The 14,954-nt window shown below is 36.9% G+C and overlaps 1 protein-coding gene across 2 annotated transcripts in view; it reads left to right on the plus strand.

The window, feature by feature from the left end:
- The window catches only part of LOC100616966 (EGF-like and EMI domain-containing protein 1), a 787,120-nt gene that overhangs the window by 523,292 nt on the left and 248,874 nt on the right, over window positions 1-14,954 (plus strand). The window contains exon 6 of one of the 2 annotated variants that reach the window (XM_007502250.2): window positions 5,732-5,854. The exons of the other annotated variant lie outside the window; for it this stretch is intronic. Coding sequence (XP_007502312.1) covers window positions 5,732-5,854 — 123 coding nt within the window. The remainder of the gene's footprint in view (window positions 1-5,731; window positions 5,855-14,954) is intronic. 2 annotated transcript variants of the gene reach the window in all.

A 14,954-nucleotide genomic window follows, 5' to 3' on the forward strand; every position in this document is an offset into this window, starting at 1 on the left:
ATGGTTAAAAGACTATATTAATGGTAGCTATTATGGCCAGAGAAGGGAGAAACGATTAAGGCATAGATAAGCCAATAGTGGACTCCAAAATTACCTCCCTGGCCCTTTGAAAACTTTCTTCAGACCTCCAGTTACTAAAACCCTCCCTGAGGTACATACAAATATGTCTAGTCTAATGATCAGATGAAAACACCAGGATTCCTGTGCATTCTTTTCAGGCAGCAGGTTTGTGAAGACAGGGCATTCAAAGACAAAAAAGAGCATCATTTCTCTAACTCAAGTTCCACAGGTAAATGGTCACACAATCTAAGCAAAAATAATTAGGAGCAATTCCGGTGGTTTGGAAGCTGGAGTGGGCTCATTGTTGTCTCAGTGGGCATTCATGTGCAAAGTATGTTGATAATAACTTGCATTCTCTAAAACTATTATGCTCCATGACCATCTGGGGGAACACCGCCAGGAGAAATAGAGCAAAAACATTTGGGGAAAGTTTGTTTGTTTTTTAAGAAAAGAAAAAATGCCAGCATAGTGGTCTTGCCTGCTACTTCTTTAGAATCACCAGGATAATCTGGGGTGAGGGTTGGGGGGTGAGGAATCCTAATCATTCTATCTTTGGTCTCCATAGTGTCAATTTGCCACAGTTCTGAGGACGAGGGCTTTTGTGACCATTTCCCAATGGAAATAAAACACACAGGAATCTAGGAGTACCCCAGATTTTCCCTTTTCTACCAGTTTTTCCCAAAATTTTTTTTTACCATTTTCCTCTTATAAAGCATTTTGATAATAATAAATTTTGTAATATTGATATTTCTTGTTCTTAACTCAGTTGGGCAGAATTGTGATGAAAAAAAAATCACTTATGACAGCATCCAGATGAGTGTCTCATTGAGGCAATTGAACCAGCTTTATCCCTCCTTAGGGGAGATTCTATTAAAGGAAGACTGGTATTCTCTTCATTTCTTAAAGAATCAGACAATTTCCTATTGTAGGTCATTCTCCCGGAGTCTCTAATTTTCATTTCCTTATTGACATTTGGGGGAAAATAGAGCTAAATGAAAGTTGATGGAGTTATAGAACATGCGTGAGTGTGTGCCAGATTTTCTGAAAAACTTCTCTAACACAATGTGTCCAGTGCTTTTGTCTTAGCTTCTCGCTTTCTTAAATTCTTTGGTCAGATTCTGTCCCAGGGGACACAGTGGTTCAGTGTCCTGGAGATGATAGACCAGTCCATTCAAAGCAGTTGGATTTGTTGACACAGTCTTTGTCATTTACCAAAGAATGAAGGTTCCAAAGCCATGCTGAGACAAAATAATGGCTGGATTCAGTCATTTTGGTGGGAAAAAGGGAAAGCTTTTAAAATCAATTCTTTCTCCTTGCTTCAACCAAACAGCCAGTAAACTGATTAAATTAAAATTAATTTAGGTTTGGTTTTGTTTGTTTTTTTACTTTGATTTAAATGCTGCCCAGTATATCTTCACCTGCCCAACAATATGTATGATTCTATTATTTAACATTTAGGTATGTACATAAAGTTATAAAATATAATTGTGAATGTATTATAGAAAGGAATTTAATAATAGCTTTGAGGTTTGTAAAGTGTTTTATAAATATTATCTCATTTTATTTTTGCAATAACACTGGGAGGGAGGTGCTATAATTATACCCATTTTATATATAAGGAAGCTGAGTTAATGAACAATTTAGTGACTTGTCCAGGGTCCTTCAGTCAATACATGTGTGAAGCCAGAGTCAAGTCTTTCTGACTCCAGGTACTGTCCTCTATCCATTGAACCATACAGACAGCTAAAAGAAAGAGGGAATGCTAATAGGTGGGGAGGAGGACCAAGGGAGGTAGCATGACATTTTATCTGGAGATCCAGGATTGGAGTCAGATGAGCTCTGAATTCAAGTACTACCACTGACCCATTTTGGTATATCTTGGATAAGTCACTTAATCTCTTAGTATCCCAAGATAGCTTTTCAAGATTAAATTTGAGAGCAGTTTCGGATCTTCCCAGATTCAGGGAATTTCCTCAGTCAGATGAAACTCTAGGAATGAATAAGTATGTGACTAGAGGCAGGGGAGCATGCTCCACACTTGTGGTTTCATTTTTTTAGAGGACTTCCATGTGTGGAAACTCCCTCCATTGATGTAGACATGCAAAGTGACAATTTCTCATCTGCTAGAGATGCCTAAGCGCATTGAGATGTGAAACTAGAACCTGAAGATATTTGACACCAAGGATACCCCAGTATATTACACTAGGTAATATATTTACTATACTGGTGGTACAAATACCTAAAATTTTTTCTTCCTTGAATTAGTTAAAAATAGTTGATTTACAATTTAATTATTCAAATATTCATTACATTCCTGTTATATGATAAGGACTGTGCTAGGTACCAGGTGGGTGTCCATGGATAAAAATGAAAGAGTTTTTATCCATGAGCAGCTTAAATAATACTGGATTGGGGACAGAAATCTATATATACACAGGTCAATAAATCAGAGAGAATTTAAACAGGTTATGGGCTCTAATCATGGGAAGGAAATTCAGGAAAGAATTTCAAAAGAAGGCAGCACAAAAGCTTAAACTGGAATTTCTCAGAAACAGAAGATTTGTCTACCCCACTTGAGGGACAACTTATGCCAAGGCACCAGACTAGGAAAAGAAATATCAAGCTCAGGGAATAGCTAGTGGATCAATTTGACTGAAACAATGAGCCAACCAAGGGTGGTACTATGAAATTAGTCTGCAAAGGTAGCAGTTGAAGCAAAATGGGGGTTTGGGGGGAGGATAGAGAAATTCTACTTTATCCTGAAGCCAAGAAGAAGCCTCTAAAGATTTCCAAGGTATGAGAGGGGAGAGTAAGACCTGTGCCTCAGGAAGAATGTTTGGGCAGCAATGGAAAGTCTGAATAGGAGGGAAGAAAGGAATAGGAAATCCATTAGGAGAACTATTGCAATAATCTAGGCAAGAGAGTATGGGATCCTGAACTTGATTACTGGCCATGTGAATAGAGAAGAGGAAATGGATATAAGAAAGGCTTTGGAAGTAGAAATAAGACTTGGCATCTGGTTGAATAATGAGTGATTATGAAGGGGTGAATGTCCAGTAATTTGTCAAAATATTTCCAAATTATCTTTAATCTCTCACATCCTGGAGACAAACCTATATACTTGCCTCCAAAGCATATTTGTATTTCCGTGGTTTTGTTGACTTTCTATCCATTCTTATCCTCCCCTCACCAAAAATGGCTTGGAATATCTTGGTTCTTCTTTCCTGCCCATTTGAATATGAGACATCTTTCAAATTCCAAGTATATTATTCAGCTTCGGGCTTGATCACAGCCAACCCAAGGTGATTCTTCTCTCCCCTTACATCCTTTAGTAATCACTTTCTCTACCAGTCTTTTTCTATTCATTAAAAAAATCATCTATTATGCGCCTGCTGAATTTCAGATTTATTGTCATCTATATTGTTACCTAGAAGGGGGTAGCACTGAACCTGGAGTCATGGGGACTTGAGTATAAATCCTGCCTCAGACACTTACTTACTGACAAACCATTACATCTCTCTTACCCTCAATTTCCTCATCTGTAAAATGGAAAAATAAAAGCACTTGTTGCAAGAATCAAATGAGGTTACATATAAAACATTTTGTAAACCTTAAAATGCTCTATAAATTTTCACTAGTGTTTCTCCACTCATTTCTTTAGGCTGAATAATACCAATATTATAATTTGCCTAAAAAGATTATTTTACAATGACTCATACAAGGTTAGTGCTCACACAGAAAATGGAAGAAATGATACAATGATATTCTTAAGTTCTCTCTGAAGAACTTGGATAATGATTATGAAACACGAGAGACACTGGCACAGGACCATCCAACATGGTGTGCCCACACCAAAAAGATGCTGTGCTCTAGGAATAAAGCAGAATTGCAGTTACCTGAAAGAAATGGGAAATAAACAAATTTAGAGATATCTCCATCCCAAATATTCATATTCATGCTATTCACACCCAAAATGTAGTAGAGTCTTTTGTAGATTTTAAAATTAATATTCAATATTCCAAGTGTTATATTTAATAATATTTATTAATATTTAACTTGAAGCAAAAGGAAAGTAAAAGGCTAGAGAAACTGAGAGAGAGTTCACCAGCCTCCCACATGAAAAAGAGAACCAGCAAGGCTTTACCCACAGCTTAAAAACAATAATGTAATGATGCTAACATGAACAAAGGGGAAAGGATTCTTGGGACAAGAAAAGAATTCTGGGAGATGGAGTCCAAAGGTCCAAGATTTTCTAATTACACTTCTAATCTTCCATTGATCTAATCAGCCACAGTTGGACAAAATGTACATTAACGCCTATATCGTGATGTCATTCTGGTCTTCTTCAAATATGAAGGACAATAGCCAACTGATGGTACCAAACTCATGATATTGTGCATTTTCAAATGAAATGATGTATTTATTTGGTGTATACTTATTTGTGCACCTGTGGTCTCTCCCTAGAGAATGTAAACTCCCTGAGGTCAGGAACTGTTTCATCTCTGCTGTTGTATTCCTCCAAAGTTAGACCTAAGTGCACATTAATGCTATTGAGTGATTCATCAATTGATTAAATGGATGGATGGATGGATGTAAGAATCTTTGTGAACTTTCAAAGAAAATTCCACCATTAATATTGTGGTTATTGTTAACCACAGTCTCTTGTTCATAAGTAATTGAAGTCTTCTTAACCTGAATGCCATAAAATCATAGGTCTAGCAGCAGGGGTTTCTCTTATTTGAGCCTCAGGATGATTAAATGACTTGCCCAAGATCATGCAGAGAGTGAGCATCAGAGATAGCCTTTCAATGAAAGCCCCCCAGCTCTATAGTCAATAATGTTCCCACTCTTGCAAAATACAGGTGATTTAGGAGGCCACTGTGATACACAGTGGAAAGAGGAATCACTGAACTTTCAGTTCTATTCCAATTCTCTCTCTGCCATCGATTGTTCATATAACCTTGAGCAAGACCCAAAAGCTGTTGGGACTGCAGTGTCCTTCTCCCTACAATGAGGGAATCGGAATCAAGGACCTGCAAGTTTCCTTTAAGCTACTAAAAATTCTTATAATTAGGACCTCTCTATTGATAACGAAAATGATTAGTGGAAATGGAAATGCATCAGAAAAACCGTACCATGAAAAAAAATCCACTGGTTTCTTGTTATGGATGCCCAATCTTCTCTTTCCTCGGATTGTCGCTCTCTCTGTCTCGGTGGCTATAGTGACCCAAGAGAGGTGCCTCACAAGGTCACAGTGTTGTCCCTTGTCTTTATTCAGCAGGATTTGGCCAGTGGTGGGTGTTTATCTACTGGTGTGTGCCAGCTCAGATAGATTAGCTTCTTGTAATTCTTTCCTCCACTTTTCCTTCCCCCGGAGGACACATCTATATCAAGGCTCTGTCTAATTACCGAGTAGGTAAAGAATAGAAATTTGTTAGGCAACCCTTGTTCTCACTGTCAGGAGCTTTAAAGAGCTCGATAGCAGCTCTATCATCCATCTCTTGTTTACCCTCCCATCAAAACAGATCAAAGAAGCCATGATTGGTGGCCACAGAGGCGGCGACTTCCTAGCGGCTCACACATGCTGCGTATCAGAGAAATATTGTGCCACTTCTTCGGGGCTGACATTGAAACGACATTGTAATCCCGGCCATCTGTCTTCCTTCTCTAGATGTCGATGAATGTACAGTAGTGAATGGAGGCTGCCAGCAGAGCTGCATTAACACGGAGGGCTCCTTCTACTGTGAATGTGATATGGGATACAGACTCCATGCTGATGGACGCACCTGCATAAGTGAGTAAATATTAGAGCCAGCTTGAAGCCCTTTCCAATGAAAATCGACCTAGCCACGTGGGGGCCCTGGGGAAGGCTTGTTCTTGAAAAGAAAAACCTCCATAGGATCTATCGGTACTTCACAGACACAGTGCTGCTCCTTGGTCTCAGAAAGAGTTGGTCTGAAAAAGGCGACAATGGCCATGGGATTTCAAAATGATCTCTTTTTCTTTTCAATTGCTCATCTGAAAGACATGGCTTAGTCAAAATGGCGCTGGATTGGGAGGTGTTGAAAACCTGTCTAATGGACTGCAGAGTATAATCATAACAATATTTCTGTCATTTCTGCTTTTGATGATTCTTAATCAGTGGACCCAAGTTCAGATTCTAGCCTTGCTACTTCTTATGTGACCTTGGATAAGTCACATCCTCTCTGGGATACCAATTATTATATGATTGATGATATCAAATATAACTGGTTCATCACTGACCAGCAACTGAGTTTTCCTTGCCTCCACCCCCTCTCCAAACTTTTTTGGGTTGTGTTTGGTTTTGTAAAAGGAGAGCTTTGGACTACATGACCTCTGAAATCCCTATAAATGCACGGTCTTGCGAATATGTCATAACTTGCCTGATATGTCATAACTTTCTACTCTAGCAATTCTTCTCTGGCTGTTATGAAGGATTTATTAGGTTCTTGCTATGTGCCAGAAATTATGACAATATTGGTAAAGAAGGCAAAAAAACCAGTCTCTGTCATCAGGGAATTCATATTCTCATGGGGGAGACCACATATAAATAACTAGATACTTTAGAAGCTATAGCTGGAAGGAAATCAGAAAGGGGAAGGCACTAGCAGTTGAGGGACCTAGGAAGGACTCCTGCAGAAGATAGAGTTTGTGCTGAGACTTGAAGGATGATGGGGAAACCAAGAGGTGGAGGTGTCAGGTGAAAACAATGCAGCCTTGGAAAATAGTCAATGCAAAGGCATAGAGATGGAAGATGGAATGTTATGCTGGATGAACTTCAAGTCTCGTACCTAGGGCTCCAAAAATATGACAAAGCAAATCTTCTTTCCTACTTCAGTAAACAAAGTGAGGCAAGGAATAATGTTAAACTTAAGGGTTCAGAAGACCCGAGTTCAAATCTTCCATTAGATATATCTGATCTGTTCAATCCAGGCCAAGTCATTTAATGCCTCTTGAGCCTTTATTTCCTCACTTGTAAATGAAGATAATCACAATGCCCTCTTCCTGAGCTTGTTTGTAAGAATTAAATTATAAAACATACACAAAACACTTTGCAAAACTGAAAGCACTACATAAATGCTAGCTCTTAGATGTTCTATGATGTCCCTATAACCATCAAGTGAAGGATGGGGACACAGTTGCACTGTGTGTTAAGAGGGTAGAAAGATGTAATCAAATTGTTTTCAATTCCTTTTTTTTTCATTCTATTAGAAGAGTAATATTTCCCCTTCTTCTGATGTACCCTACGTGACTACTTTGGAATCAGTGTAATAGGGGTATGTTAACTGGACTATTCAGACATTGGTTCCTAATGGCTAGGAAGTGACTTTTGGAATTTCTACCAGGGTTACCTAGATACTTCTTAGCAATCCTTTCTCGTCTTATAAGGACACTTTGATGAAATGGGGGAGGTCTGAGGGACAAGAATTCTCCCAGTCAAATCCCCATTTGAAAAATGAGAGATAAAAAAAGAAGTAGTGAGACAGGGAGAGACACAGAAAGAGGGAGACAGAGAGAGATACTGAGAGACAAAGGAACTCTCCTGCTCTATTCAGGGACTCATTGGCAAAGCTACAAATAGAAATGAGCTCTCATGCTTGATAGCCTCGATATAAATGCATTGCCATTTCCATCTAGGCCAATCCATTTGGGTAGTATGAAGCCTGCTTTAGAGAAAGGGTGACATATAATGTTCATAAAGCAGGATTTCCCCCTTCTGTGACTGGATTACTGGCTTTCACTGAGGGATTTCCCCTGACCTTTATGGTCCAAGGCAGTTGCCATTTTGCCAATGTTGGCACTATGATTTCTCTCTATCACATAGTATTACAGACCAACAGCACCAACTGATGTGCTGTTGATAAGATATTAACCTTGGAGGGCAGATCAGGTAAATTACAGGATCTAGTTCATTCCAGCTCTGTGTCAATTCTTGCTTCTGGTTTTGAAGAAAATTTCTGGACCAGATCTTAAAAAGTAGTAGTCCACTATATTCAGAGGATCGTACATCTAGAGCTGAAAGAGACTTGAGACATTATCCAGTACAGTGTCCTCATTTTACAGATGAGGAAACTGAGTTTTGGAAAAGCTTAGTATCACACAGGTAAGTATATAGGAAGAATAGGATTTGAATCTAGATTTTCTGAATCTAAATTCAGCACTCTTTCTACCATGTCATACATCAATATTTTCAAATCTTTTTCACAAGGCACCATAAGAATAATGAATGCCAAATATTTATTTTCATTTGAAATAATAGACATTTTAAAAGTCTGGAGATCATTTGCATTTTAATTCATCAGAAAAATCAATAAATTTCCTTCCACTTTTTCTCCTACAGCCTTTTAAAATTTAAGTTTCAGTGAACATTGAGGTCAATATTTATTTCAAAGGAATATAATATATGACCTTTTCTTTTTTCTTTCACATCCCTTAAAGAATTATATTACCTACTCTTACTACAGTAAGAGCTGCCTTCCTACAAGGGTTTATATAAGATGCCTTAAAAGAAACAAAGTTGGCATTTTTGCAATAATTTCTAAATAGTTATCCCTCTGAATGCCTCTGTGTTCTTTACATGTTTTTGGTAAACCTGTTCTATAATAGTTTTTTTTGTGATCCTAATGCTTACAAACCATGAGGTCTTTGGGAAAGATAGGAGTCAGGTTCTATAGGTCCCAGAGAACATATCTGATGGGGGGCAATTAATCATGCAGATTATTTTTATAAATAACCCCTGAGTTTATAGCATGACAAATGGAATCTAAGGCTCTTTTAATTCTTAAGTTACCCCCTTTTCCCCTCTGTTTTTTCTAAGACTTTTTAAAAGTTAATTTTAGATTTAAGATAATTTTTATGATTTGGACCTTGTTGTTGAACAGGGATTATACAGAAATAATGACACATGAATAAGATATATTGAAAATGAAATAAATGCTAATTTGCCAACCCTTAAAAAGATTTTAAATCAGTTTTCAACATTTGAGTAGAAATTGTTGATTAAATTAAGTTTGAGGCAACTTGTCCAATCAGTGAAGTTGGAATGATGCAATGGGAGTTCAATCATCCCATACAATTAATAAGGTAAAAGAGTTGGGGTTGTATAGTTCAGATGGAAGTGTAGAAAGTTTTTCATAGACACATGTGAGATCCCATTAGTATAGAAGGAATCAGGAATGGGTGACCTGACTAAAGAACCAGAAAAAAAAATTCACCAACCCAGAGTGATGATAGACTCAGCTATCTCATCATGTGAGAGCTAGGATATTTCTTAGAGGAAGACAAAAAGCCAATGAAAGCACAAGAGAGGGAGGAAGCACTCCCCTTGGGCTACTAGGGCAGAGAACTGGGTAAAGTGAGAAATATCATCAGGCATGTGGAGAGGGTGAGGGGAGCAGCCACCTCTGGCAAAGGTGCCAGTAGTTCACCAACATAGTCCTATAGGAACTACTATCCTCTTTCCACCATGATGAAACATGGTATTAGGACTATAATCATGACACTATTAGTGCTCATCTGTCTTCATTTTTATTTATCATCATGATGGCCAATGTTGAGTCTACTCCTTAGTCTTCTAGAGAGACTTTTGGTGAAGTTGATTAGTGCCCAATTAACAAGTCTATGTAGATGTCTTCTTGAGAAGCCATGTCCTGTAGAAGAGATTGTGTTTCTTCTAATTGACTTCAGAAAAGCAAACAGTCTAAGAATTGAAATCATTTCAAAGTAGAATGTGTAGCCTTGGAAGACTTTGGCCACACTTTCCTAGGGGTTTTCAACAAATGGATGGATAACCACTTGTCAACCATATTGTCAAAATGACTGAACTATACAGACTCAGAAGTTCCTTCCAAATCTGGGATTCTCTGATTCTTTCTTAGTTGGGCATTACATTTGCTTTGCCATTATTTCCAAGCAGAGTAGCCAACCAGAGTAAGCAGAGTCCCTCTTCCATGTGGGACCTTTTGTATAAGCAATAATTCACAAACTGCACATTTGCAATATATTTGACATTTTCAAGGAAAACAGTTTTTATTCAACATTCAAATAATATCAACCTTAGTTTCCTCAACTGTAAAAAGGGAATAAAAATGCTAATTATTTTAGTCCATTTATTTTTATATATGTAACAATATAATATATAACAAAACATCTATATATGATTTATTTTAAATATGTAATAAACTATAATAAATATGTTTATCCAACAGAAACAAATTTTCACACTAGTTATGTCCAAATATCTGTTTCATTCTTTTTTCTCCTCCCTCTCACTCTTTCCCTCTTCTCAAAAAGGCAAGTAATAGAATATAGATTGTGCATGTATTTTCATATAATACATATTTATTTCCCTGTTTGTCATGTTTGAAACAAGATACATATTGCTTACACTAGAGAAAAATTCACAGAGAAAATAATTAAAGAACTATATGTTTCAATCTGTATTCAGACTTTGTCTGTTTCTTCTATGGAGGATAGCCTTTATCATCACGAGTCCCTTGGATTTGTCCTGAAACCTTGCCTTGTGGATAATAATTGTCATTCATAGTTGACAATCATACATTATTGTTGTTACTGCATACATTCTCCTGGTTCTGCTCATTTCAGTTTGCATCATTTCATATAAGTCTTGAATTCTGACTAAGTTAAGAAACTTAACCAAAATCACACAAGTCTTGTGTGTGTGTGTCTATGTGGGTGTGATCATCCTGTTTGTCATTTCTTAAGGCATAATAGTATTCTATTAAAGTCATATACCACATCTTGTTAAGCCATTCCCCAACTGATGGCTTCAGTTTCCAGTTCTTTCCTACCACAAAAAGAACTGCTACAAATATTTTAGAACATTTAGTGTGCACACTAATACCACTTATTCTTGACTGTCACACTGGGTTGTTAGTAAGGAAATAGTTTTAGAAAATTTAAAGATTTTTTAATAACAATTATTAGTGATATTAAAATTATTAAATGTTTAGGATATCAAAGTCTCTAAGGAATCAAAATTGTGATTAAAAGAGCAGTAGAAAGGAATAATGGAATGGACAAAAGAAGGATGAAGTGCCTAATGTCATTCTCCACCAGAGAAATATTTACAAGAGACTTTCTCAAGGGATAGGTGAGCAGAAAAGGAGATGATTTATCCCATATCTAAACTCCTTTATTTATAATTAAATTATAATTTTATTTTATTTATTTTTATTTTAGTATATTTTATATTATATTTAATTTATTATATTTTTATTTATTATTAATTATAAATTTAAAAAAACTTAATTTATAATATGCCACAGTTCTGATTTTTTCTTTCTTTGTTTTTGTAGGATACTAACTTTTCTCATGGATTCTATCTTTTATAAGGGCAGAAATGATATCTCAACTTTCTCTGTATCCCCCACATTTCCCAATACGATGCATTATGCATAAAAGTTGATTGAATAAATGGTGTTAATCAATCCTGGCATCATAAAGAATATAAATGCAATACAGAAATACAGCAGGAATGACATAGATTTGATAAATTTCATGTAAGAGCAAAAGAATTGAAATGCAGTTTCTATCTAATTGAAGCATGTTTAAAAATAAATCTGGAATTGATTATAATATCAACATGTCTATAATTGTACAGAGAATGCTTTGCATTGTGGGGAAAAATATCTGAATATAAATAAGGTTCAGAAGTCACTAATCTAGATACAATTAACAATTTCTTCTAATAAATATGTCGTGCATTTATACATTCTTTCTTTAAACAACCCTGTGAAAGAACACATTTTTTTTATACTCTAGTTGTTGAGGAAAGTGAATCTCTGAAAAATTAAGTGACTAGTCCAACAATACTCCACAATTAAATGCCAGATAGGATACAAAAGAAGATCTTCTAAACCCAGACAGCATCATGACTATCCCACCAAACCCCCTTACATCATGTTTTCCCAAGGAAATTCCTAAGAAATTATTCTAAAATTCTAAATTCTCAATAATCTACCATTTTCATATTTTAAATTAGATAAAATATCAAAAAATATCCTTTTTGAGATTTTTTCATGGACAAATACATATATGAGTGTGTACATAAATATGCTTCAAATGATTTTGAAATTACAGAATTTTAGAGTTAGAAGGAACCCCCACTAGTCATCTATCCCAATCTAAATCCCTCTACAAAATACTCCAAATGGGGTCATTTAACTATTGCTCCAGTATCCAGTGGGGCTAATCCATTACATCCTAAAAGCATCCCACACCACTTTTGGATAGCTTAAAAGGATAGGATAATTTTCTTTATAATAACTCTAAATTGGATTCTACAACTTCCATCCATTTCTCCTCAATCCATTCCTCCTGGCCTTCTAGAGCCAAGCAGAACAAATCTAAATCCTCTTCCTCATATTGTTCAGTTGTTTTGATCATGTCTGACTCTTCATGATCCCACTTGGGATTTTGTTGGCAAAGATACTAGAGTGGTTTATCAATTCCTTCTCTGGTTTGTTTTACCAATGAGAAAACTGAGACAAGGAGGGTTAGGTGGCTTGTCCAGGGTCAAACAACTAGTAAGTGTCTGAGGCTAGATTTGAACTCGGGTCTTTCTGACTCTGGGGCTAGCACTCTATCCACTGCCTAACCTAGCTTCCCCTCTGCCATATGCCAGCTCTTAGTATTCTTGAAGAGAGCTCTCCTGACCCTATGGTGGCTCTTTCTTCTTCCATTAGATAATCTGGGGCTATGGATGAGAGTAGCTGATAATGCCAAATAAATATCCCTTGTTATTTATGGAAACTGTTATAGCAGAACAAAAGCAAGCAGCCAATAAACCTGAAAAATCCAATTGTTCACTATTCAACATACTTCCTAGAACTCCTCCATTTTAGTTAGAACTCTCTGATTCACAAACCCTTTCTCTCCCTTCCATTTGTGATAATAACCTTGTAAGATATGTGTTCAGCTCCAAATCTCCATTCATAATCATGTCCTTTGCCTGATATATTTGCTGAGCTTGGCCTTCCCTGAGGGCTGGAATAATTAAATGACAGAAGGTTTTAATGCTTAAACAGTTTTCTTACCTGCCTTTCATGCCTGAAGCACGTATTTTTATTAACAACTGTATTAAAGCATAATGATGGATGTCTACAAAGTAAAGACTGATAAACAGCCTTTTTAATTATTTCCATTTCAAAAAATCTAGAATTTTTCATTTTCAGTGGTTTGGAAACATATAGAATATAGGTTTGTTCAGTGGTCCATTTTAATCTTGCTTTAATTTAAAAAAGAAAAAAAAAATCTTGGATGCATAATCCATGTGGTTAAAGCTTCAGGATTTCTATGTGATTAAATGTATAGTGCATCAGAGTCAGAGGTCCCACTTTAATTACTAATAAGGAGAAGCCAGGTAGCTATAGAGAAGTGCAAGGGAGGGCAGTCTGGAACCCGATTTACTTGGTGGGGTCCTTCATAAATCTTAGGGCTTGCAGTGAACTTCCTAAATGCAGATTTCTGGGCTTTCTGGATTTCAAAACATATAGAAAAAAAATTTTAGAGAAGGAAAAGCATCATTTTTACAATTGCCAAGCAATGAGATGGAGACTTATGGGAGGATTTCTCTTCTATGTGACCTCAATTCCTTGATCAGAGATGCCTAAATGATTAGGTAGGGGTACTGGGAGAGTCTGTCAATGGAATTGGAGAAGTCCCACACAAATTGGATATGAAAGAGGTTAAAGACCTCCATTGTAACTTCCTTTCAATCACTTGCATTATTTATGCAGCTGAATTAGAGGCAGCATCCTTTTCAGATGACAGCTGATGTCTGGAGAACAGCCACATCAGGTTATTTTTAAAAAAAGAAAGAAACTGTTTAGTTAACAGATTGATGGCGCCACTCATTAGGAAACTCATCATGATCCCCAGATTAAGTGACTTTGGGTGAAGAGTTAAAGTTACATTGAAGCAAGCAATCTGAAAAGTGAAATTTCAGGAACTTCCTGAAAATCCAGCAACTTTCCAGTTGTCATCCTGCCTATAGAGAATTAAGCCCAATGATTCATTAGGCAACCTCTCCAAGCAGCTGCCAGTAAAATCAGAAAAGTCTTTATGAAGTTTCACGTTTTCTGGCATTCATCTTATCACAGAAGGTGAGATGGAAATGACCTCATCTCTGTTGGTTCAGGTGAGTTCCCTAGAGTTATTCCTAGGATTTTCCCTAGTCCAGTGCTTAGTATATCACACAATAGATTTCCATCATACACTTTTGGATTCAGAGGGGGAAAAAAAGGTATGATCATTAGCTTGAAATATTTTTTATTGAGTTTTTTCTTTCTTTTTCTAGATGCTTTCACACCAGAAGTTTCATATTCCCCTCTGGAGACAATAGTATTGTAAAAAGGAGCACCGAATGTAGATCCAGAGGGTCTGGATTTGGCTTATTTCCCATATAGTTTTCAGTCCTGTCCCCTCCTAGTGACTCCTTTTTGGGGTTTTCTTGGTAGAGAAACCAGAGTGGTTTGCCATTTCCTTCTCCAACTCATTGGACAGATGAGGAAACTGAGGTAAATGGAGTTAGGTGACTTGCCCAGGGTCACACTGCTAAGTATCTGAGGTTGGATTTTAGCTCACTCAGGTCTTCCTGATTCCCAGTCTCTCTATCCATCCATTACACTGCCACCTTGCTGCCAGATTCCCCATGTGCCCTCTTCTAGGTGTTGCTAGGTGTTGATCTCTTTTGTTAAAAGAGAGGGCTGGACTAAAAGACCTCTTTGATCCCTGACAACTACCAAATTCAATATTCTTTTGTGCTCTCAGTTTAGTTCTCCACAATAGCAGCCATTTATTTTTAAAAGAGCCCAGCAAATGGGAGATGATGTGTTGTTGGAGCAGAGGCC

This window comes from Monodelphis domestica, chromosome 8 (assembly GCF_027887165.1).
Source record: "Monodelphis domestica isolate mMonDom1 chromosome 8, mMonDom1.pri, whole genome shotgun sequence".
Classification (NCBI taxonomy): Eukaryota; Metazoa; Chordata; class Mammalia; order Didelphimorphia; family Didelphidae; genus Monodelphis; species Monodelphis domestica.